Source organism: Lytechinus pictus, chromosome 13 (genome assembly GCF_037042905.1).
Source record: "Lytechinus pictus isolate F3 Inbred chromosome 13, Lp3.0, whole genome shotgun sequence".
NCBI lineage: Eukaryota > Metazoa > Echinodermata > Echinoidea > Temnopleuroida > Toxopneustidae > Lytechinus > Lytechinus pictus.
The window spans coordinates 17,667,362-17,690,016 of NC_087257.1; the positions used below are offsets into that span (position 1 = coordinate 17,667,362).

At 35.5% G+C, this 22,655-nt stretch overlaps 1 protein-coding gene and 1 non-coding gene across 4 annotated transcripts; one reads left to right on the forward strand and one right to left on the reverse strand.

The window, feature by feature from the left end:
• Positions 1-250: 250 nt before the first annotated feature.
• On the reverse strand, positions 251-387 carry LOC129275341 (U8 small nucleolar RNA). The gene has a single exon (XR_008586022.2). It is a non-coding gene; the product is annotated as a U8 small nucleolar RNA (small nucleolar RNA).
• Positions 388-1,006: 619 nt separating this feature from the next.
• Positions 1,007-21,753, forward strand: LOC129275085 (polyribonucleotide 5'-hydroxyl-kinase Clp1-like). 3 transcript variants are annotated; one of them, XR_010295424.1, is made up of 13 exons: positions 1,007-1,365; positions 4,776-4,853; positions 6,718-6,831; positions 7,646-7,771; positions 9,515-9,628; positions 10,290-10,488; positions 12,527-12,616; positions 14,000-14,100; positions 14,465-14,603; positions 15,197-15,277; positions 16,166-16,259; positions 17,153-20,309; positions 21,317-21,753. XR_010295424.1 is itself a non-coding variant. In XM_064108320.1 (12 exons), exons 1-12 carry the CDS (start codon positions 1,267-1,269, stop codon positions 17,262-17,264), a joined length of 1,347 nt encoding a protein of 448 aa, XP_063964390.1. In that variant the 5' UTR covers positions 1,007-1,266; the 3' UTR covers positions 17,265-20,406. The 3 variants fall into 3 exon arrangements, 2 of the variants coding, with proteins under 2 accessions (XP_063964390.1, XP_063964391.1); XM_064108320.1 differs by lacking the exon at positions 21,317-21,753 and having other exon boundaries at positions 17,153-20,406; XM_064108321.1 differs by lacking the exons at positions 1,007-1,365; positions 21,317-21,753 and adding an exon at positions 3,440-3,549 and having other exon boundaries at positions 17,153-20,406.
• The last annotated feature ends 902 nt before the right edge of the window (positions 21,754-22,655 follow it).

The following is a 22,655-nucleotide window of genomic DNA, read 5'->3' on the forward strand; positions in this document are numbered from 1 at the left end:
TTTATCATGTAATATTGATATGCCCTCCCCCCCCCAAAAAAAAAAAAAATAGGAATGCATACCCACTAATAAAAACTGAATCTGAAGAAAATAATTATGGGGGAAAAAAGCAATTGGGAAATAATTGTGATGAGCCAAATGTTATACTGACTAATGTGTGATTATTAGGTTGTGTATCCTTACATTTGATTGTCTCAAATGTTTCTACTTTTGATTATTTTAAAGATATTGAAGGTGATTCATCAGTTGAATCAGAGATGGGGTTATGGGGGGTTGTCATGTTCCCCACTCCCATGGAGTAATCATGTAGATCATCCAAACCAGCTCATCATATTCATCTTGCTACCTCCTTAGAGGTAACAGGAAAGGATTAATCCTAACTGATGATACTGTATTTAAAGTTGGATTCTGGTATGTACAATTCATGAGTACCTTCCTGGTACAGTTAGTAATTATTTATCCAGTCAAATATTTGTCTGCCTTCATGATTATTTTTTACTTTTAGGAGCTTGATTGAAAAGAATGTAGTTTACTTCAAGTAATCTGTGAATGATTTGACTATATATTGATTCGGGGTGTATTTTTTTTTGAAAAACAGGTAAAATTTGTAAGTTTGTCCATACCCCTTCATGCCCTGATGAATATTCATTCCAGCAAATTGAATATGCATGAGTTTTTATTGTAGACTTTGATTTCAGTCAATTTGTCAATAAGTTATGTTCCTAGTTCTTTCAGTTAAATTTAATAATCTGCTTTATGTCATGAAGTCCACTCTTACATGTATATTTATTTGCATTCACATTTGTACAAGTATTAATTAATGAGTTAATCCCCGCAAGCATACACATGACAAATTCTGTCAGCCAAGGTTGTTATTTAAAAAGTGTGCATGGGGAGACTATTCTTTGCCTTGTGGATTGACATGTGCTTTTTGTGTGTACAATGTACATTGCATATCGCATGCTGCCCCCTGCACATAACAATACAATGCACATAGCATGGAGCTATAGCTCTATGCACAGAGCATGTGTTTGTGTATAGTGTGTGTTCCCTGTGCAATTTACATGTAGCTGTAATGTGTGTATTCTAGTGAACAGCTGCAGGGGTACCCTGCATAAATTTACTACGAACCATGAGCCAGTAGGTCCATGATCAGCTGTACAAAATATATTGCATACTATACTGCATTCAGCTCAATTCATTTTCCTGAATGTAGTAGCTGCATGATTGCTTGTCATTGGGTGTAATACTCTGTTATAATTCCATATGGAACCCCCTGAAGAAATACCCGTTGAAATTAATGTTAATGCGAAAGATTGCTCAAATTGGGAAGAGTTAAAAGCTCAGGCCAGTCTAGGAGAAGAGGTAAGAATTTAATTGTCAAATTAAAATTTTACAAATTTGTGATAAAATATAGGCCTACATGTTTTTACAATTAATTACAGTGTAGTTATGATTTGATATCATATTTTTTTGGTATAAATGTATGTACAGTGTATTTCTTAATCTGTTTGTTGCAGTTGTACAGTATACATATACGGTACATCATGACTTCAACATCGTCAGGTATATATTTTAAGTTATTTTTTATTTTCTTAGATTAGAATTATGAATATGGAAATATAATTTTATATCTTTCCTGTCAATTGTGCACCTGATGGGGGGGGGGGGGAGAAGGGGTGCACTCAACTATGTTGCTGTAAACACGCTCAACCATGTTCTTTTTTTCGATCATTACGCTTAATTCTTGTGTGACACTTTGAGGATCTACATAGTACATGTAAGGATGTCAGAAAATGAATTTTTGTCAAGTAAAAATAAATGTTTTGGGGGTTATACTTGTTCGGGGGGTGGGGGCAAAATTGTCGAAGAAGCACACAAAAATACTTGAATAGGGTATGAATTTGACCACGGATAAAACTTGTGGGTTTGTACTTTGTAAAACTTGTACTGTATGTATGTAGTTGAGCCGTTCTGGAGACCCCCATTTTAATTTAAGACCAAGGTTTAGTTCCAGAGCCCCCTATTTTCGACTTTGTTACATCTAGGTATCATGTTATAATTCCAGTACATGTACCCCCTCCCCCCCCCCTCTGGTGCACTTGTGCATGGCAATGCAGTCTCCCCCCCCCCTCCCCGATTGCACACCACAAGGGCTTGCATACTCAAAAATCTATCTGTTTAGATGAACTTTTTTTCACTTATTTCTTTTTTTTTTTACAAGTACAGTGGAACAATCGAAAAATATAGAGACTGGTCAACCTGAAGCTTTTGGCTTTAAATAAATTGCCCCTGAACAAAGACACACACACACATTTCTATATTTCTTTTCTTTGCTTTTAAAAGTTAAGCTAACTGAATTCTTCTTTGTGAGTATTTCCTTTTTCATTTACATTTTCTTTTGAGAATAAAAATTCATATTGGACTCTCTTTTCTCATATGTTTTTCTCTATTTAAGAGCTGAAAAAAAAGCTAAAATTTAAATATTGGATTCATCCTTAAAATTAATTTCTTCATCTATGGAATTTGATTTCTACTTTTTTATTGTAATGTTTTGCGTGAATTCCACAAAGTTGTTCATGTCCATCTTGATCATTTCAATATAATGAAAAAAAATTGAAAATTCCTTTTGCTCTTTCACAAAAAAAATGTGCAAATAAACAATGTACATGTACATGAATGAGGATCCTCTTTAAAGGACAAGTCCACTCCAACAAAAAGTTGATTTGAATAAAAAGAGAAAAATCCAACAAACAACACTGAAAATTTCATCAAAATCGGGTGTAAAATAAGAAAGTTATGACATTTTAAAGTTTCGCCTAATTTCACAAAACAGTTATATGCACATCCTGGTCTGTATGCAAATGAGGAGACTGATGACGTCATCCACTCACTATTTCTCCTGTATTTTATTATATGAAATATTCTAATTTTTTCCTCATTGCCAAGTGAAACAACGATTAATTCCTCCCTGAACATGTGGAATTAACATTGTTTGATAATATATGGTTCAGTCAAGTTGATCCTTATTGTCAAATTTGTAAAAAATGAAATATTGTATAATTAAAACAATTAAAAAAAAAGAAATAGTGAGTGAGGGACATCATCGACTATCTCATCTGCATGTCACTCAGTTGTGTATATCACTGTTTTGTGAAAAATATTTGGAACTTTAAAATGTCATAACTTTCTTATTTTACATCCGATTTTGATGAAATTTTCAATGTTGTGCTAGTTTGATTTTTCTCTATTTATTCAAATCAACATTTTTCTGGGGTGGACTTGACCTTTAAAAAACAAAGCTTGTAAAAGCTAGGTTCCCACTGATGACGGAATTAGTAAGAGTAAATAATTCTTATTATTTCAATCACATTAAGATCAGGTAAGCATGCAGAGAGGTGATTAGCAACATGCCTTGCTGTCATTTATTTTCCTTAATAGCAAGTCATCATACAGACTCACAAAATGCTCCGAGTCACATTGCTCTCCGCATGAATCTTGACGATGATGCCGTAACGCCTAATTGCTGGGGATAAGGCTGGATTACTGGTAAAAGTTCAATTTGTGAATAATTTCTCTTTTTACATCATGATGGGGAAAATGTTATGTCATATCTTATGTTTGCAAGTCGCATAGTGCTTATGTTTTTATAATCATGCCAACAATGACATGATTAAGAAAACCTTGAAATTATTTTTCTGAAGCGTACATGATACAATCTGTTTGGGCTCAAAATAGTGAGATTAGATAATGCTGGATTACTGATAAGAGTTCAATTTTGTGAACCCCTCTTCTTACATCATGCAAGTGAAAATATTATGTCATATTCGTGTCCATGTTTTTTATAGTCTTCAATTGGATATATTTGGTAAAATCAACTCTTGTCAGCGATGGCATATATAACTGATGAATACTTTTTGTAGGTCATGCATATTTGTCTCCAAGTGTTGAGATGGAGAATGATATCTATGCATGGTTAAGGTAAATTTTGTGAAACCCTCTGTCGTTTCTCACGCTGTAGCTGAGAAAATGCTGTTGCACTTCGATTGTGTTTAAAAAAAGAAAATCTCTATACCGGTACATAGTAAAGCCTAATGACTATTAATTTAGCATTGATATCATAAGTAATGAGATAGGATATTAAAGGCTGGAATAGATCATCTTATATGAAACCCTACGGCCCGTATTCTGAAGTCTGGTTTAACTTAAACTCAGGTTTAAAGTTGTGGTTTTAGTATGGGAAGCCAAAAGTATCAATTTTTTAAATTAAGTTTTATGTTTCTTATGTTTACTGTGCTCTTTCCTGATTCATTGATGGTGAATACAATAATCTTTTTATACTTCCTAGACAATTATGAATGATTTTAGAGCCAACTAATAAAGCTGAATTATGATATCTGTACTGTTAGTGATTTATGTAACAATTGGCTCTCCATACTTAAACCACAACTTTAAACCTGAGTTTAAGTTAAACCCAACGTCAGAATACGGGCCTAGATGTTCATGCATATCAAGCACAAACAATTTTTTATGGAGATGTGGTCTCACTTCATGTATTTTCCAAACATCTATCACTTATCCCTGTCTGGTTTAGAAATAACTTTTATTATATTATTTTTTTTTATAATACAGAATGGGCCGGCAGGGGGGGTACCCATTTATGTTCATTTTTTAGAGATATCCTGTAATGTACATCTGTATGGCATGTAATATGATATGCATATTTGTAAAACTTGTTTAATTCTATTCTCTTTGTATATTTCTCCCGTGTACAGGGTGGCAAGGAGTACATACTTTCTCAAGACAACGAACTGCGATTTGAAGTCGAAAACAATGAAATCGTACAAATGGAGGTAACTAAATTCTTTGTACAATGTCATTATAGAAACAGCTCTTTTCCTATTCTTGTTAAAGGACAAGTCCACCCCAACAAAAGTTGATTTGAATATAAAGAGAAAAATCCAACAAACATAACACTGAAAATGTCATCAAAATCGGATGTAAAATAAGAAAGTTATGACATTTTAAAGTTCGTAAGTTCGCTGTTCGTAAGTTAAGAGCGACTTTAAGAACGACTGGTGATCCTTTCTTACGCGCTAAATAATCACCAATGAACATTAATGGTGAATATTATTTACCAAAAGAAAGGATCACCAGTCGTTCTTAAAGTCGCTCTTAACTTACGAACAGCTTTATGAAACACCCACCTGTTATATACACATCCTGGCTGGTATGCAAATGAAAAGACTGTGACGTCATCCACTCACTATGCTAGTTTGATTTTTCTCTATTTATTCAAATCAGCATTTTCCTGGGGTGGACTTGACCTTTAAAGCCACCCCCCTAAAAAAATCCTTAAAAAGATTGAAGTGTGTACATTGATGAATAGTATGGATGTGCTGGTATTTTGTTGCAAAGTCTGGGGATAGAAGAAATAGAACAGCATATATATATTTTTAGAAATTTACATGGAATTTCATTTAGAGACTAAGGACAAGATGCACAATAGACAGTACGACTACTGTTTGAAATCCAAAACTGCATTGTCATGGTAACTGCATGATTGCAATCAATGACAAGAAATTGCAGGTCCACTAGAGCAGTGCTATAACATGATTGTATACATTAGCCTTCAGTTGAAGATGTGTGAGATATTACTAGGCAATTATTTTTAGACCCTACAATCTTTTATTCGAATTGGCAATAGTAAAACTTTCTGTCATGGATTGTTAAAACTGTCTTCAGTTTTATAGAAATTCACCAATTTGCATAGAAAATATGGAAGACCTACTTTAACATTTTCATTATTTTGCCAATTAAATTGGGTCAGTGATTATTTTTATTTCAACATTTTATAGCATTGGAACAGAATACACCAAAATGGTCCAAATCAATATAGAAAATTATGTACATTATACATGCATTTTCACTCTCTCTTTTGATGTATTTTCTAAGGGCAAAATGCCAAGCTACTAATTATTTGTCCCAGATGGGTTATGTCTGACTCTGAGCCTAATGTTATGTTTCAATGTCATTTGGCTGTTACACTATGTAAATCAGAGGGAAATCTGGCAGAGAAAACATAATTTTTTGACAATGTGTCACACTCAGGGGCTGTCTAGTCTGCGAGCACACAATTATACCATTCTAGATTAAAGACTACAGATGACAAAGGCTCTGTCTGTGTCAAACAGAGCCTGCCAAAGTACATAGTGAATCTAGTCTCACTACTTTAGATTCAAAGAAATTGCAATAATTGATATGAACATTCCAACCAATAAAATCTTAGCAATCAGAATTGAGAATTGTGACAGGACTACTGAAATCGGAATTCAGTCAAGTTCGAGCCTCCCTGTAGGTATAAAAGCAAAATCAATTTCAAATCGCAATGACGTCATCATCGCCTGCGACTTTAAGCCAATTTGGACTTTACTCCGAACACAGGGCTTGCCGAGAAGCAAAATTGGGATTTTATTGATAAATTCCTAACTTTATGCTGAAATTCAAATAAAATAATTTTGCCCCTTGAAATATCACATTTAATTCCAAATGGGATTTATTTAAAAAAATTGTGTCGCATCGGATCGCATAGAGTGCGCGGGGCTTTAGATGGGCTTCTAATGATTTTTTTTAAATATTCAACCATTTTACTGTATATTTGTTGCTGTTGCTGGGTTTAATTATAAAATGTATGTCTCTTGTGAATTTTTTTTCCAGATCAAAGAGGGTTTGGCAGAAGTGTTTGGCTCGGAGCTGATGAAGAATAAAATATACAAATTTTCCTCAGGTTCCAAAGTAGCAGTATTCACATGGCAGGGATGCAAGATTATAATATCCTTTTCAATCAATCTACATGTACACCTTAAGTTGCTTTAATAGGAGTCGTGAAAGGGGAGGTTAAAGGCTTTTGTCTATGTACATGTATTTGCTTTGCTATTAAGAGTCTACAGGAGTTTCAACTAACATTCAAATATTAAAAACTTGTAGTAGCCATTGAATAATTTTTCAAACCACTGCTTCTCTGTGAATATTTAAACACATAAAGATCCCTCTCTAGGTGATAGTTTTATATTCCAATAAACGGGCTGTTTGTGTATTATCATAGGGATTTGCTATTAAGAAGCTATAGATAAAGATAATATCCTCTTAGAATTTTCAGCCCAGTCCATGCTTTGGAATAGGTTTTATGTCAAATGAAAAAAACTTGCAGATGTTTTATTTTGATCGGGCGCCCCAATTATATGTACATGTTAAATAAATTTTCATGAAAAACCTTGTGTGAAGGCCCTCTTGTTGATTACAGTTTCAATCAGGGTCTGTGCCTGTAGACTACTATAACGTTATCAGACAAAAAAAAGGGACAAACCATTGTGTGATTAAAGGCCAATCTACAAAATCAAAATTTATGTATAAATTTTTAACCGAAATACAAAGCTATCATTGCAACTTGTGTGTTGGTGGTAAGTTTTAGTATTTGAAATAGACCTTAATAACATCACATTTCTTTGCCTTATTTTTAAGTCATTAACTAATTGTCCACTGAAACTGCACAAAACATAGGGGAATTCAGAAGTCGATGGGCAATATATTGCCTGCTTTCATACATACATGTACACATATTTATTCCTTGACCGCTTGCTTGCACCTTCGAGGTAAGACGGAGGTAGCATACGTTTCCAAAGAAACGCCCATGGTGATGTATCTGAACACGCATGCTGCTCTGGAGCAAATGAGACAACAGGCTGAACTTGAGGCTACTAGGGGACCAAAGGTGAGACGTCTAGGTTTTGTAGCATTCTGTTTCTGTTTATGGTAACTCCTGTAGGAACTCGGCAGGACAGCGTTTTGCTGGTAAACGCCAAGCTGGTATACAACCAATTACCTTGGAAACATTTTACGTCTAAACCTAATCAGTCACAGTGGCTGACCTATACGACATATTTTACTTTCGGGCCTATTTATCAAAGTGGAGACAATGGCAGAGTGGGGATTCGAACTCACAACCTTGCGATTATGTGTCCAATGCTCTAACGACTGGACCACACGACCCGTATTGTATCATCCAATCATAATCTTGATACAGTAGCTGTTAAACATGCCATTGATAAAGTAAATTTTGTTTTGGAAGAGGGTCCAGATTTTATTGGTGTGGGGTGCATTTGCATTTGACGAGTTCAATAGTGCCCTGTGTTGCTGAATCAGTTACAGCAATCTTTTTATAGGATTGTCAAGAAATGTGGCAACTCAGAATAAATTACAATCCTGAGTAGGGCCTAATCCTGAGTTTAGTTAAATTTATACTGTTCAAATCTGTATCACATATTTTTTCAGACAGGCTAATGTCAGGAGTTCAGACAAGTTCGTACTGTTCAAATGTTTATCAATTCAGTCTGATAGACCCACGTAACGGACAGATTATAACATGCAAATAGAGTAAACTTTTGCAAATTCTATACAATTCCATTTTCTCATGATTTGTAAATTTCAGGCCCCTTTAAATTATTCTAACTTTTCCACTTGCTTTGAAATAATTTTATTAGTTTAATACATCATTATAATTGAATTCTCCCTTAAGAGCATAAACCACAGTCGTGGTTAATTTGCAGTTTGTGGTGAAAAACTTATCTATCACCTACATGTACATGTAATCTACTCTGCAGTGTGCTTTGAAGCATGTTAAAAAAAACTAAGAATAAAAAAAAATGGAATACATAGCAAATTAATTATGTTTTGGCAATTTTACCAAAAACAAACAAAAAATAGCTTTATAGAAATGTTGAAAGGATTAGTGCTCTTTTTGCAACATATTTGAAAGTTTCAAGAAGGCAAAACAAAGAGATCAAATGATAGTCACCAAGAATTTCAAAGGAACCAAGAGTTGACAAATAAGGAGGGGAGATCTATAATGCTATCTACCTGTACATGTACATCTCTAGACATTTTCTGTTTAGCATTACTTTCATGTATCTTCAAAATGTTTCAATTTATATTTTATAGTACCATTGATTTGTCTTCACATTTGTTTTTTCTTGTGATTTATTTTTGTTAGTTACTCTCACACAAGCCAGTTTAACTGATTTTACCTTTTCAATTGCAAACACTCAATTTACAGACAAGTTAAAAACATCTTTCCTTTTATACAATTGTTTTAAAAATATTTATGGCAACATTATAATTTCATATTGGTGTTTTGTTCAAACTTCTCGGACGGTTTTCAAGTCTTTAGCAAAATACATCCTCTCATAGCTTTTCAAATGTTATCTCACATTTGTGCTATTATCTTGAGCAGACTGTAATATTTTGAATATATTGTAATTTTTGTTTCTTTATTATTTTGATATATGCTTATTTGTTAATTTCATTTTTTTGTTTAATTGTAAACAGCTGTCAAATCAGCTTTTAAGATGCGATCACATCCATGGTTTTGATAAATCTTGAAACTTGATACTTTGGAGATATTTTCTGTCTTTACCACCATTTCTTTTATATTGTTTGTTAACCTCTTTTTGTTTAGGTGATGGTTGTCGGACCGGGAGACGTTGGGAAGAGCACAGTATGCCGATTATTATTAAACTATGCAGTCAGGGTTGGGAGGAGACCTACGTTTATTGAATTGGATGTGGGTCAGGTGAGTTCAATTTTTGTAAGCATTTTTCTCTCCAAACTTTTTGGAATTTCAGGAATTTCGTCACTACGCCGCCACGCAAAATGTTTCAACCGCACCGCTTGATGACTTTTTACCCCAGGAGGCCTACTGGTGCCAGAATACATAAAATCTATAATTGCCTACTCTCTTTGTCATTCATCCCGTACGGGGTCCCGTGTTCATGCTTGGTACCGTAGGAGCCCTGCTGGTACCGTGTTACCATCCTTAATCTTTTACTCTCTTTGTTATTCAACCTATAATGGGTTCAGTACCCATGTCGGGTACCATAGGTGCCCTGCTATTACCAAGATACCATCCAACCATCTGCTCTCTTTGTGATTCAACCAATGATGGGTTCAGTGCCCTTGTCGGGTACCATAGCAGCCCTGCTGGTACCAAGATACTACCCATGACCATCTCCTCTCTTTGTCATTCATCCCATATAATGTTCTGTATCTGTGTCTGGTACCGTCTGATTTCTGCTGGTACCATAATACTACCCTTCATGACAGCCTACTCTCCTTGTCCTTCATCCCATACTCCGGATTCTGTTTCTGTGCCTGGTACATGTACCATAGGGGCCCTGCTGGTACCCCGACACCGTCTATAATCACCTACTCTCTTTGTCATTCATCCCATGCAGGGTTCTGTATCCGTGCCTGGTACCGTAGGAGCCTTGCTGGTAGAGAGACCAGCCGACGTAGAACAAGGTTTCGCCCTCACCGCCCCTCTAGTCTATCACTTCGGTGCTACCTCACCCGGTGTCAATATGAAACTCTATCAGATTCTCACTGCCAAGCTTGCCAAGGTCTTTGCAATGCGGTGCAAAACAAATACAAGAGGTACGAAAAAACACCACAAGGAGGTTTAAACCCCCTCCTGGGTCCCATAACAGAAAGCTTAGTGACTGATCATTTGATTGATTTTCACGATTGATTGTGCATTGAGGTCAGTGCTGTTAAAGTGATGGTCCAGGCTAGAGATATTTATATTTCAATAAATAAAGTAAAAATTCACGGAGCAAAATGCTGAAAATTTCATCAAAATGGGGTAACAAATAAAGCTTTGAATTTTGAAGATTTGTATTATTCCGGTGAAACAGTTCTAGGCATGTCTTTATTAATATTCTTTAGGTGGGCTGATGATGCCATATCCACACTTGTTCTTTTGTATTTTATTATATGAAATTAGGTTTATTCCAAAAATTTCTACCAAGAACTAAATCAATCGGATTGACAACTGATGAAGTGCATTAGATATTTATTGCTGCAACTTATTTTATCAGAATGGAGTTACATCATTTACACATGTATGAAAAAATGAAACATTTATGATTTCATGTAATAACATAAGAAAAAGGAAAGTGGGGATGTGACATCATCAGCCCATCTAATGAATATTCATGACCATGTGCATATAATTGTTTTCACAAAATATTGATAAACTTTAATATTCAATAACTTTGTTATTTGTTATCCCATTTTGATGAAATTTTCAGCATTTTGCTCTGTGAATTTTACTTATTACTTTTTTTATTTAGATATAAATATTGTCAGCCCAGACCATCCCTTTACATGTAAAATTTTGTAAAACTTGCTTTACAATCATTTGCTAAGCTTTGTGCTTTCGAGCCTTGTTTTCTTTTCCTAGCATTTTTGCACACTGGAAGTAATATGATTGCATATTTTGTAAGGTGAAGTCCACCCCAACAGAAATTGAATGAATAGAGAAAAATCAAACAAATAACCATTTACATGCACACTGGAACTTTCATCAAGGTAGGTTTTTAAATGATGACATTATATATTTCCTCATTGGCCGCGGAAGGAAAAAATCTTAGGGGGGGTCCACGTGAAATTTTGGGATGGACACAGGTAAAAAATTTGACAAGCAAAAAAAAAAAAAGGTTATCAAAATTTTAGGGGGGAGCAAATAAAATTTGGGGGGGAAGCAGGAAACGAAATTGACAAGCAAAAAAAAAAAGGTTCTCAACAATAAATTTAGGGGGGGGACCGTCCCCCCACCTCAAATTTAGGGGGGGACAGGTCCCCCCCGCTTTCCGCCGCCTATGTATTTCCTGCTTTACAAAGCATTAATATGCACATCATTGGTGTATGCAAATGAAGCCAATGATGACAAGCATCATCTATATATGTTTTGTATTCTATTATTCAAAGTGAATATTTCTGTTTTTCCTACAATAACGTGAACTTGCTTTTAGTACGTCATGGAATACTTCATTATTTGTAAAACACTCCATTGGCCACTTGAGTTGATCATTCAAGCATTGATTGGTCCAGGGGGTGCCTGGTGAGTGTTTCATTTTTTCATAAAGTTGCGCCCAACTTCATGCACGACTGGAACATGTTCTTAGATGCTAAGTCAGTTTCAGAGGCATATTATTATTTAGCACAAGAAACGATCTCCATTCATAAAGTCATTTGAAAGTGTGTGTAGCGGTTCGGACTCTCAACTCATATTAAAACAGAGGCCTAGCATTCTTTGGCAAGGCGTTAATCCACACTTTGCCACTCTCCACCCAGGTGTTAAGTGGGTACCCAGTAGGATGTGAAAGCCTATGTAGTATGACTAGCCAATGTGTCTTGGAACTGTTGTTGGACTGCTCCCCAGGGAGTGGAGAAAGTGCATACATTGTATGCAGGCAAGCCATGATCCGATGACTGGGGTAATAATATATCTAAAGCACTTTATAGAGACAGCATTCCAATTTATTAAGCGCTATATAAAAGCAGAATGTTACTATTTGTAAACATATGGAAAGCCTTATGAAACAATCGCCTTTACAAGGTCTTATATATGGGTTTTCAGATTATTTTTAAAATTGATTTTGACTTATGACTTTTTTCTTTGATCTTGCAGTCGCTCAGAGTGGATGTGTCATCAATACGTGTGGTTGGGTCAAAGGTGACGGCTACCAATGTATCAAATATGCAGCTCAGGCATTTGAAGGTAATTTAATTCGATCTTTGTCCCTCAATTATAATTGAATTCTTGATGCTATCAGTGGATAAATGTAAAAACTACATGTACTTCCTCCTTTTATAAGATTAAATCATCTTTGTCTCACAACTAGAAATGAATTCTTATCTTTAAGAGCAAACGGGAGGAACGACCCAGTCCTAAGATTAGAATAGCATCTGGATGGCTTCATTTATTCAAATGTCAAAAAATAGATCATACCATGTTTTTAGCCCTGAAGGATAATGTCGGAGTGCCCACATTAATCATTGTATGATAATATTAATTCATCAACTTGAAGGAAAAAGGAAGTATGTTTACTTAATCATTTTGAGGGTAAATTGCCACTTCGTCCACTGCCACTCACCACATGGTCTACCTTCATTTAGTCTAATGCCATTCCGTCCATCAACATTTTGTCTAACAACTATTTGGTCTAATAACCGTTTAGTCCAATAATCACTTCGTCTAATCACAAGTTTGTCTATGGCCATTTCGTCTCATAACCAGTTGGTCTAATACTCTCTTTATATTCATTCATTTTGCCCAATTAACGCTTAGTCTAATTAGACAAAATGGTATATGGACTAAATGGCTATTGGACCAACTGGTTATTAGACGAAATGGTGAATGGATGAAATGGCAATTAGACCATGTGGATATTGGATGAACTGATGGTAGACCAAATGATAGTAGACGAGTTGGCAATTGGACGAATTGGCATTGGACCAAATGAAAATAAACCATTTTGAGGGAGGGGGGTTATCCCAAATATATGAACCTTTCGGTTTCATTAGGTGCCGAGTGCAACTTCGTGGTGTGTGTACATTACTTCCTATGATGCTTGTACAGCATTATCAGCAGTGCTGAGAACAATTGTTACATGCCAAGGATGTTGCACATAGAGATCATTGACCCCAAAACCACCAAAGCCAGGGTTCCCACAGTCATGGAAAATCCTGGAAAATCTTGAAAAAATTTGTGGTCATGGAAAGTCATGGAAAAGTCATGGAATTCATTTACCTCTTGGCTACGGCAGCTTTCCAGTTTGTTGTGTCTCGCCACTCTCATACTCTGCTATTATAATTGGTGTTCATGATTTACATTTTTCCCAGTTTTGTGACATCCAAAATTCTAGATAAATCCTGGGACGTCACAGGATGTCATGGAAAACAGCAATTTAGTCATGGAAAAGTCATAGAATTCTGTTTTCAAATTTCTGTGGGAACCCTGCAAAGGACATCACCATTCGGAACCACTATTCTAATGTCCACATCACAGTGAATAATCTTGTTTATAGCTTTCTTTCTGAGTTGTTGTAAGCTCTTCGATAAGCATTCCCAAGTAATCTGTTGCTTTCGTTATTCCAAACAGTTGATGTCATCATCGTTCTTGACCAGGAGAGGCTGTATAATGAACTGGTCCGAGACATGCCTTCGTTCGTCAAAATCGTGCTACAACCAAAATCTGGTGGGGTGAGTAACATGTTTAGATAATCTCTTCAGCATAAAATGTGTTACTCTGCACGGTTTCGGTGTTTATGATAACTCCCGTAGGAACTCGGCAGGACAGCTTTTTGCTGGTAAACGCCAAGCTGGTATATAACCAATTACCTAGGAAACATTTTACGTCTAGTTTAATCTGTCTTAGTGGCTGACAATATTAACGACAGATATTACTCTTGGGTCTTTTTATCAAAGTGGAGACAATGGCAGAGTGGGGATTCAAACTCACAACCTTGCGATTATGAGTCCAATGCTCTATCCACTAGACCACACGATATAGATAACTATATCTATAATGCTTTGAAAGTTATTTATTGCTTTACTGCTTTTTTAGGTTGTGGATAGATCTCAGGCTTTCAGGCGGTTCACAAGAGACGAGAAAGTTCGAGAGTACTTCTACGGCTTTAACTGCTGTTATTATCCACATTCCTTTGAAGTCAAATTTGCTGATGTAGAAATCTACAAGGTCGGAGGTAAGACTTTAACTCCCCAAAAGGCCAACTGAAATACTACTTATATTTCTCAACCCTTAGATCAAAATTTTAGGGTACATCAAAATTGTATGATTTCATATTTTTGAGAATTCAGGAAAATATTCTTTTTAAAAAAAAATTGACAATCTTGAAAATCCATTGACTAACATTCATATAAGTTTAGCCCTTCATTCTGTGAATAATTGAATTTGATATGCATGCTTATTATAAGCATGTTCGAATGCAGTATAGTATTTTTTAAAAAAAATTCTTAATATAAAATAAGGAATATTCACAAGCGTGGATCCAGGAGGGGTACCTTCATCTGGGAGTGATGACTTTTTTCTGTCAAGTTAAGTGAGAAAATTGCACTCACATTTACAAAAATCCTATATCCATGGCTTTTGCAGGTCCGTGTATAATGAACTTGTTCTACTTGTGACATGTATATATACAATATGATAAGCACAAGGAAAATGACAATTTTGTGTTTTGACTTCCTGTGACTGTGTACATGTATACATTGAGCTAAAGTGATGTTTATACCGACTTGGACTAACATGTACTCTGTTTTTGTTATGTTGTTCTTGAAGCTCCCCCGGTTCCTAATTCTTGCCTACCTCTTGGAATGACACCGGAAGATAATCAAACTAAACTAGTTCCAGTAAATCCAGGTACGTCAGTAAATTAATCTTATAAAATCTACTGAAACCAGGGTCCCGTCTTACAAAGAGTTACGATTAATCTGATCAACCTCAACTGTATGGAAATCCATCACTGTCTTAAGCTTTTCTACAGGAAATTTGCACGATGTACTTTTTTTACGAAGAAGAAGCACACTGAATTGTCAAGACAACATTGAATGTATGAGTATTCATCATATCTAGAAAATATTTTGAACAAACATGCATTTTAGATATTGGCATTGTTGGCTTTCCATAGTTGTGGCTGATTGGATCAATCGTAACTCTTTGTAAGACGGTGCCCAGGGGCTGTTGTAAAGTTACACATGTCAGGTGACTCGTTCTCATGCTACATGTAAACAAGCAGTTTGTCCTGTCGTAAAATAATGGGGGTGAACTTTATACAATTTTTTTTTTTTAAATTACTTCATTCATCGCCACCATGACAGTTGGATTATTGACATTAGAAAGGTGGTGTTCACATGATGAAAAATAGCACAATTCAATACAAATACATTGTACTAAAAAAGATGAGTGGAAAATCCATAACACTGTACACTGGTATTTAGTCCACCACAAAGGATTGCTCTGCAATACTGTCTTATTCACTTTAAAATAAAAGGCAACTGAAACTGTCTTGTGGCTTGCTGACAATTTGGATGCAGTCCCATACATGCTTGTTGGTGTGCAGTGTGTCAATTAGTTGTTATGTTTATAGTTCCAATGCTTTATGGCCAGCACCAGTTCTTGGGTTTATTATGAATAGCCTTTCACAATCACTTTAAGAGTGATCCCTTCATTATGCGTATACAGCCAGAACTACATGTAGATTGTATCTTGAGATGAGAAATATTGTGACTTGGTTTCTTTGTTTCTCAGGTCCAGAGATTGTTCATCATCTACTTAGTGTAAGTCTAGCTGATTCCAAAGATGATGATCTAATAGCAACCAATGTAGCAGGTTTCATTGTCATGTAAGTACTACACAGCTTCAGATCTAGGATTTACTGTGGAGGTTGGGGGTTTGTTATCTACCACGATTTTTTGACAAGCAAAGAAAAAAAAATAGTTACCACCGCTCAAGGGAAGCATTTTGCCATAGAAATAACAGTAGGAAAAAAAGAGGGAAAATTGGTGGGGGAGGAGGGGTTAAACCTGAAAAAAAAATGTGGGTGGGTCAAAAGACATTGATTTAAAAATGACTGAACAGTATTTTTGTCCTTGTTTAATGTTTTTTTTTAAATAATTATTTTAGTGATTGAAGTTCAGGCTGGACATGTTTAAGATTTACTGAGGATCAGGGCCCCATTGCATAAAATTTTACTATTATCCATTGGTATCTACATGTACCGCGGTATCAAGAATCCCCACGAGAGTGATCATTGCACAGCAAAGTTGATAACTTTGCTGTGCAATGGGGCCCTGGTCCAGCTACTTTATATAAAGAGAGCCCTGTAGGATAAAAGATACCAGTGCTTAAATTCATCCATGGCTGGGGATGCCATGTTGACAAGCCTTGATGCCTCTCTCTTTGGCCTTTGAGATTTATTGTGCTCTTTTTCATTGATTTTCAATTTGTGCTGTAAAGTACAATTCGTGCTATGTAAGAATGTGGCCTTGCCATAATAACTTTGAGATTGAAGGACTGAGGTAAAATAATTTGACTTTAAATAAACGTTACTCAAAGTCTATTGCACACTGTAAAAAAAATCCCACCCTCCATGTATATGTCTGCATGTTACACCCCCAAGAACTGTTCCTGAGGAACTTTTGCTCCCAATTAAGTTGCATGTAAAGCTGCCTCATTTTAATTTTAATATTAACTTACACTAACAGTTACTATTAAAATTTATCTCCTCTCTTCTAGTACCAATGTGGACATGGATAGGAAGACATTCACCGTGCTTTCGCCTGCTCCCCGACCGTTACCACGGCGATACCTCCTCCTTAGCGATGTACGTTTCATGGATATCAAATGATGCAGGTATAATTTATGGACAGACTCTAATAGATTCACAACATTTTTATTACCATGGACTGTGCAAGCTTGGCAACGTTCTGATAAGCTTAATTTATCTGTGCCCTTCATTGATGTGTCTATACAGGTGTATTTATAGAAGTCGAGTGGAAAGTCCTTCACCACCTTTTCGGAGTTGTTATTTGTTTCTATTTTCTACACTTTTTTACTCTTTTCGAATTTTTTCTTACGGTTTGGACATTTAATTTATACTACATATATAATTTCATATGAGCTATGAGTTTTGTACCACTGTAAATGTATTGTTGCATATAATGAGCTACATGTAGCTAATTTGTGACCTAATGTACCAAAGTCAGCTGTATGTAATATGCAAATCCTGTAAGACAAAACGTTTTCTTTCGTTTTTGACATTACAATGAGCTCACTCATATTCAAGGAATTGCAATTCTTTTTTTTCTTTCTCATCAATAGATGGCCACTCCCATAATCCATTTTGTGTCGAGATATTTTTCTTTTTAATATTTGTTTTGATGGTAAATCTGAGTATTTATCAAATTAATAGGCTATCCTTGTGTTTTTTTTCCATATTAAACAAAGCCAGCAGAAAATGTTATTGTACTATAGCGTAAGATTTTGAAAATCTTGCACCATTTAGCCAATATTCACAATTGGTATTCAATTTAAACAAGTATTTTAATTATTTGATATTTTTTGTTGCGTTTTGTTGATTATTTACATGTATTCTTAAACCATTTCATTTGTTATCCTTGTATTGTATCAATTTTTCTTTTAAATATTTTAAATGGAATTTTTCTAACTCCTTTGGTTATGAAATTTCAAGTATAATTTTCTCTCTTTTTTGAGGTTTTATATGTATCTAATGTTTAAATTTTCCCTCAAATTTTATGATTGAAAAATGTTTTTTGTGTCCTTGACAGTGACGAAGAAATGGACACCTACTCAGGAACACAACACTGGGTGTGTTTTGAAAATTTTTCATATTATTTTTTGTTTTAAATGTTGTTAATGATGATGCTAAAAAACAAGACATATCAGAAAATGTTCTTCTCTTTATCAAACAACAAATCAATATTTAAAAGTTAGTTTTGAATTTATTCATGTAAGGAACACAGGGTTTGAACATTGATTATGTGTTCTAATATTACATGCACTTGTACTTGTTGAAAATTATTTTAGACTCATCCAGCCATGGCACTGCAAAGATCAGCATTGTTTTTGCACACAAACTCAATGGGATATGACAAATCTATTGTTTTTGCACACAAACTCAATGGGATATGACAAATCTATTTCACAGAGACTGGATTCAAATGCCTGACCCCTGGTTACAAAATGCTTTAGTCCGATCACCATCTTCAGTTCCCCCTTATTTAGGCATTTTGGGCAACCATGTAGCCTTGTGTTATCAGTTCATAAACATACTCGTGTACATTACATTCTCAGGTAAACGTACCTCATCAAGAGTACTGTTTGATTCTATGAAGCATGACATGTTTATAGTTAGTTGCAAGTTCCAAACACCTTGATAAGACTAGTTTTCAGCTATCTTGTGTTCTGCGGCTAATGAACGTAGTGGGCAACCAACTTCCAGAAAAGTGTTCATGAATGTGGGGCTGGGATCATGTGCTCATAGACTTTCGTAGCCAGCCCAAATGCCTTTGTTTTGTAAACTGATTTTAGCTCAGGTGCATGCGGATGCCTGTGCATGCCTTTGCATGAATGTAAACCAACTACAGTCCATATCAAAACTGCAGTGAAGACAAAGCCTAAACAAGAGTTTAGCTGCAACGAGATCAAAGTCAAAGTAGGGCAATGCCTGGTGTGCCTTAGGTTATTGATTGATGAGATATTTGGGAGTAACTAATCGATAAAAAATTATTGCTCAAATTTATTTGAAAAAAAATGGGCATTGGGGCTGGCTGCAGTGGTCTATTAGCACCACGAACTGTATGATTGCAACTAATATAGGATGGACACAAGAACAGAGGATATCTTACCAAATTTGTTGCTTATGTCCATTTTAGATATCAGCAATTGTTTTGATTGACTACTAATTTCTTCTGGTCTACAGCAATGCCAAGCCAGTTGGGAACTCGCCCAAATTTGTTTGTCAGATTTTTATTTCTTTGTGTTCGCTTGGTGAATGGTACAATTGGATGTCATTCATTTCTGTGATTGAGCTGTTTTGTCCAAGAAATTCTATTTATTGCACAGTTTTTATACGAAATAATTAGCTTTATTTGCAATTTACCATATTCATTGACGTCATCGCGACAACATCTTTTGGCGGTCAGTGCCTATGCCTTGCATGCGTTGGTGTCCTGCAGCTGGCGCTTCTGTGACAACTCTGTTTAATGTGTGTTCCTAAAGCCTCTGAGGGAGGGCGCTAAGAGAATTATGATGTCATGTGCATAAGGTATGTTCATGTCTGAATGATTCCTCAAGAAGAGGATTGTTAGAATCAGATTCAGATGTTTTTTATGTCAGTCCTGGGGGCTTTTTCATAAAACTGTTTCACATGAATTTATTTACAATTGCAACATGTTCTTGTTCTAAATACCTTATTTCCTCCAGTGTTCTTTGAAGAGATTTGGACTGAATTTCTTACATCTTTGTCAAAAATGTGACAAGTGGTAAACTTTGCATCTAAATTGCTCACTGATCAACAGGATGTAAATTCTTCAAAAGTCATTTTTACTGCTAAAATTATGAAGAGTCTGAATTAACACCCAAGAGCATGTTCAATTTGTCTTAAAGTCATACATATCTTTACGAAAAGTTTTATGAAACGTGCCCCCAGGTGATATTTTTACAAATCAAATTTAATTTATAGTGTTTTTATACACCTTTTTTTACTACATTCATATGAATTTAGGCTTGTCTTATTAGTACCCATGTTCATTCAAAATTGATTTGTTTATAATGTAGAAAACCTGTAATGTGAGAAAGAGCATTGCTCGTAAGAGATGATGTTCACTAAACTTTTAATTTGATTTGACCAATCAGAGAACGAGGTTTCCAGATGACAAATTATGTTGTTACTGGCTTTCCACAGTAGGGATCCATTTATAGTTGATTCTTTTTAAGACCATTTGGGTGTTTCATAAAACTATTCATAACTTACGAGCGACTTCATGATCAACTGGTTACCCTGTCTTAGTAACCAAACCAGCACCGATGCAAATCTGGTGTGTATTATTAACTGCAAGAAAGGATCACCAGTCGTTCGTAATGCCGCTTGTAACTTACAAACCGCTTTATGAAACACAGAGGGGCCGATTTCATGAAACTTGTCACAGTAACAAATTCGCAGTAATTGTTGAAAGCTACTGAAATCACTCAATTTGATTGGCTGATAGTAAGCTTGCTACAGAAATGCGTCTTCATGAAACAGGACCCTGAACTTGATCTGCCATGAAGGGAGAAAAAAACACTCCCAGGGGGTTGTTTGTCAAAGGAGCGATTCCATGCTAGAAAAATCAGCCATTTTCACAACATTTATCAACCTGCTGTCCAAATGAACGAAGAACTTCAATCTGCTTTGTGGTAATATTGAAGTACTACTGGGTAGACATGCAAAAAACTGACAACCAACAAAAATATGTCGTCCATAGGTGAATTAGAGCATAAATTTTGCGTGTCGTACTCATAATCAATTTTTTTTGTGTTGGTTATTAGTTTTTCACACGACTACCCACTATAGCTTTATCACTGACAAAAAAAATATTCTATTGCTCAAGCAATTGCTCAAGCATTCGGCTAGAAAACTAGAAATTTTTGTCAAAATGTCCTGTACGACATGTATGGAATCGCCCAAAGATTTAAGAGTGACGAGTTGCACTTAAATTTCAGTTGCTTCATAATCTGATCTTCAAAAAGCAAACATTAAGAAGTATAGTAATTCTTCTTCATACTGTAAAAATTTGAAGCTGTAAAGTTATATAAAGGTCAGAGGCGGTGGAACGTCAGGCTCATACAATGAAAGTGGAGGGGCACCTATTGTTTGGCAGACAAAAGATGCCCCTCCACTTTCTTTGTCTAAGCCCGATGATCCGCCGCCTCTGATAAGGGTTCATTTGAAACCATTTTTTGTGAAATTCTTGGAAATTTCACCGAGATTGCAGAGCTCATGATTGAGTGAACCCCGACCTTCAAACCTTGTTTTCTCATTATTTGATGCTCTGATTGAATTTCTTCTACACTTAAATCTAGTACTTATGTTGGTTATCGTTAATCACTTCTCATATTAAGTTTTAAAGCCAAGGATGTGCTTTTTCAAGCTCAAGTGGTTTTGGGTTGGCTGGTCCAGAGTGGCACTGGAATGTGAGGCGGTACCATTCTATGTATGGTGAAGTTCATTTAAGTTTAAATTTACATTTCATGAAGGATGACTGTATTTATATTGACTTTGGAAATTTTTGTAAAGAAGATGGATTGATAGTGTAAATATACAAATTAATTATGTACATTTTATCTCCTGTGTAATTATTACATGTGGTGTACTGTGTATTATGTCATGGACCTATGAAGAGATGGACGATTAACGTGAGCATTTCTTTGATCCAAGGATAGTTAGCGTCACCAGTGGCCCGTAACACAAAGCTTAGCAATGATCGTAGAACATTTTTCTACGATTGATTCCATGGACTACAATGTACAATCAATCGTAGAAATCAAGCGTACGGTCCATCGCTAACCTTTGTGTTATGGGACCCTGGGCTCTGTAACACAAAGCATAACGATTGATCGTAAGCTTTAATTTTTACGATTGATTGTACATTGTAGTCAATGCAATCAATCGTGAAAATTTGTTCTACGATCATTGCTAAGCTTTGTGTTACGGGCTCCAGGTTATGTGCATCTTAATAAGATTAACAAAGGTAAACAAGAACTGCACATCGATTTTCCATGATTTCAGTGATTTGTTATCAAATGCGCACACAATAAGCCAGTTCACGGTTAGCTCATGATCAACTTTTCTCAAATGACCTTTGTGATTTTTCATTAGGATAAGCACTATCATTTTCAAATGTAGATGTTGCATAAGCTTTACCGGTAGAGTATTCAAATTCTAAGAACAAAAGGCATTGTATAGACCAGGTGACTAGAATAGTACATCAGTGATAAAGTTTGGAAATCTGTTTTATTGTCTGCCTTTGGCACATTTGACTATTGTTTAGGCTACTGTCAAATACCAGTGATTATGAAGGCTCTATTTATTACTGTTCAGCTTGGATGTGATAAATATTTTGAAAGGAATACATGAATAATCATCAAATGCCTATGTCAGTGAATTTGAAAGCCACCTTCATGGTTGTCTCCATTGATGACCTTTTTCTGCTCGTGCGCAGTTTACAACCGTGAACAG

Excerpts from the sequence above, each read along its gene's own strand:
- LOC129275085 (XM_064108320.1), top strand. The coding sequence starts at position 1,267 with ATGGAACCCCCTGAAGAAATACCCGTTGAAATTAATGTTAATGCGAAA. Across the intron at positions 1,366-4,775 it reads AGGCCAGTCTAGGAGAAGAG|GGTGGCAAGGAGTACATACT; the intron begins GTAAGAATTTAA and ends TCCCGTGTACAG. Across the intron at positions 12,617-13,999 it reads TGCAGCTCAGGCATTTGAAG|TTGATGTCATCATCGTTCTT; the intron begins GTAATTTAATTC and ends TATTCCAAACAG.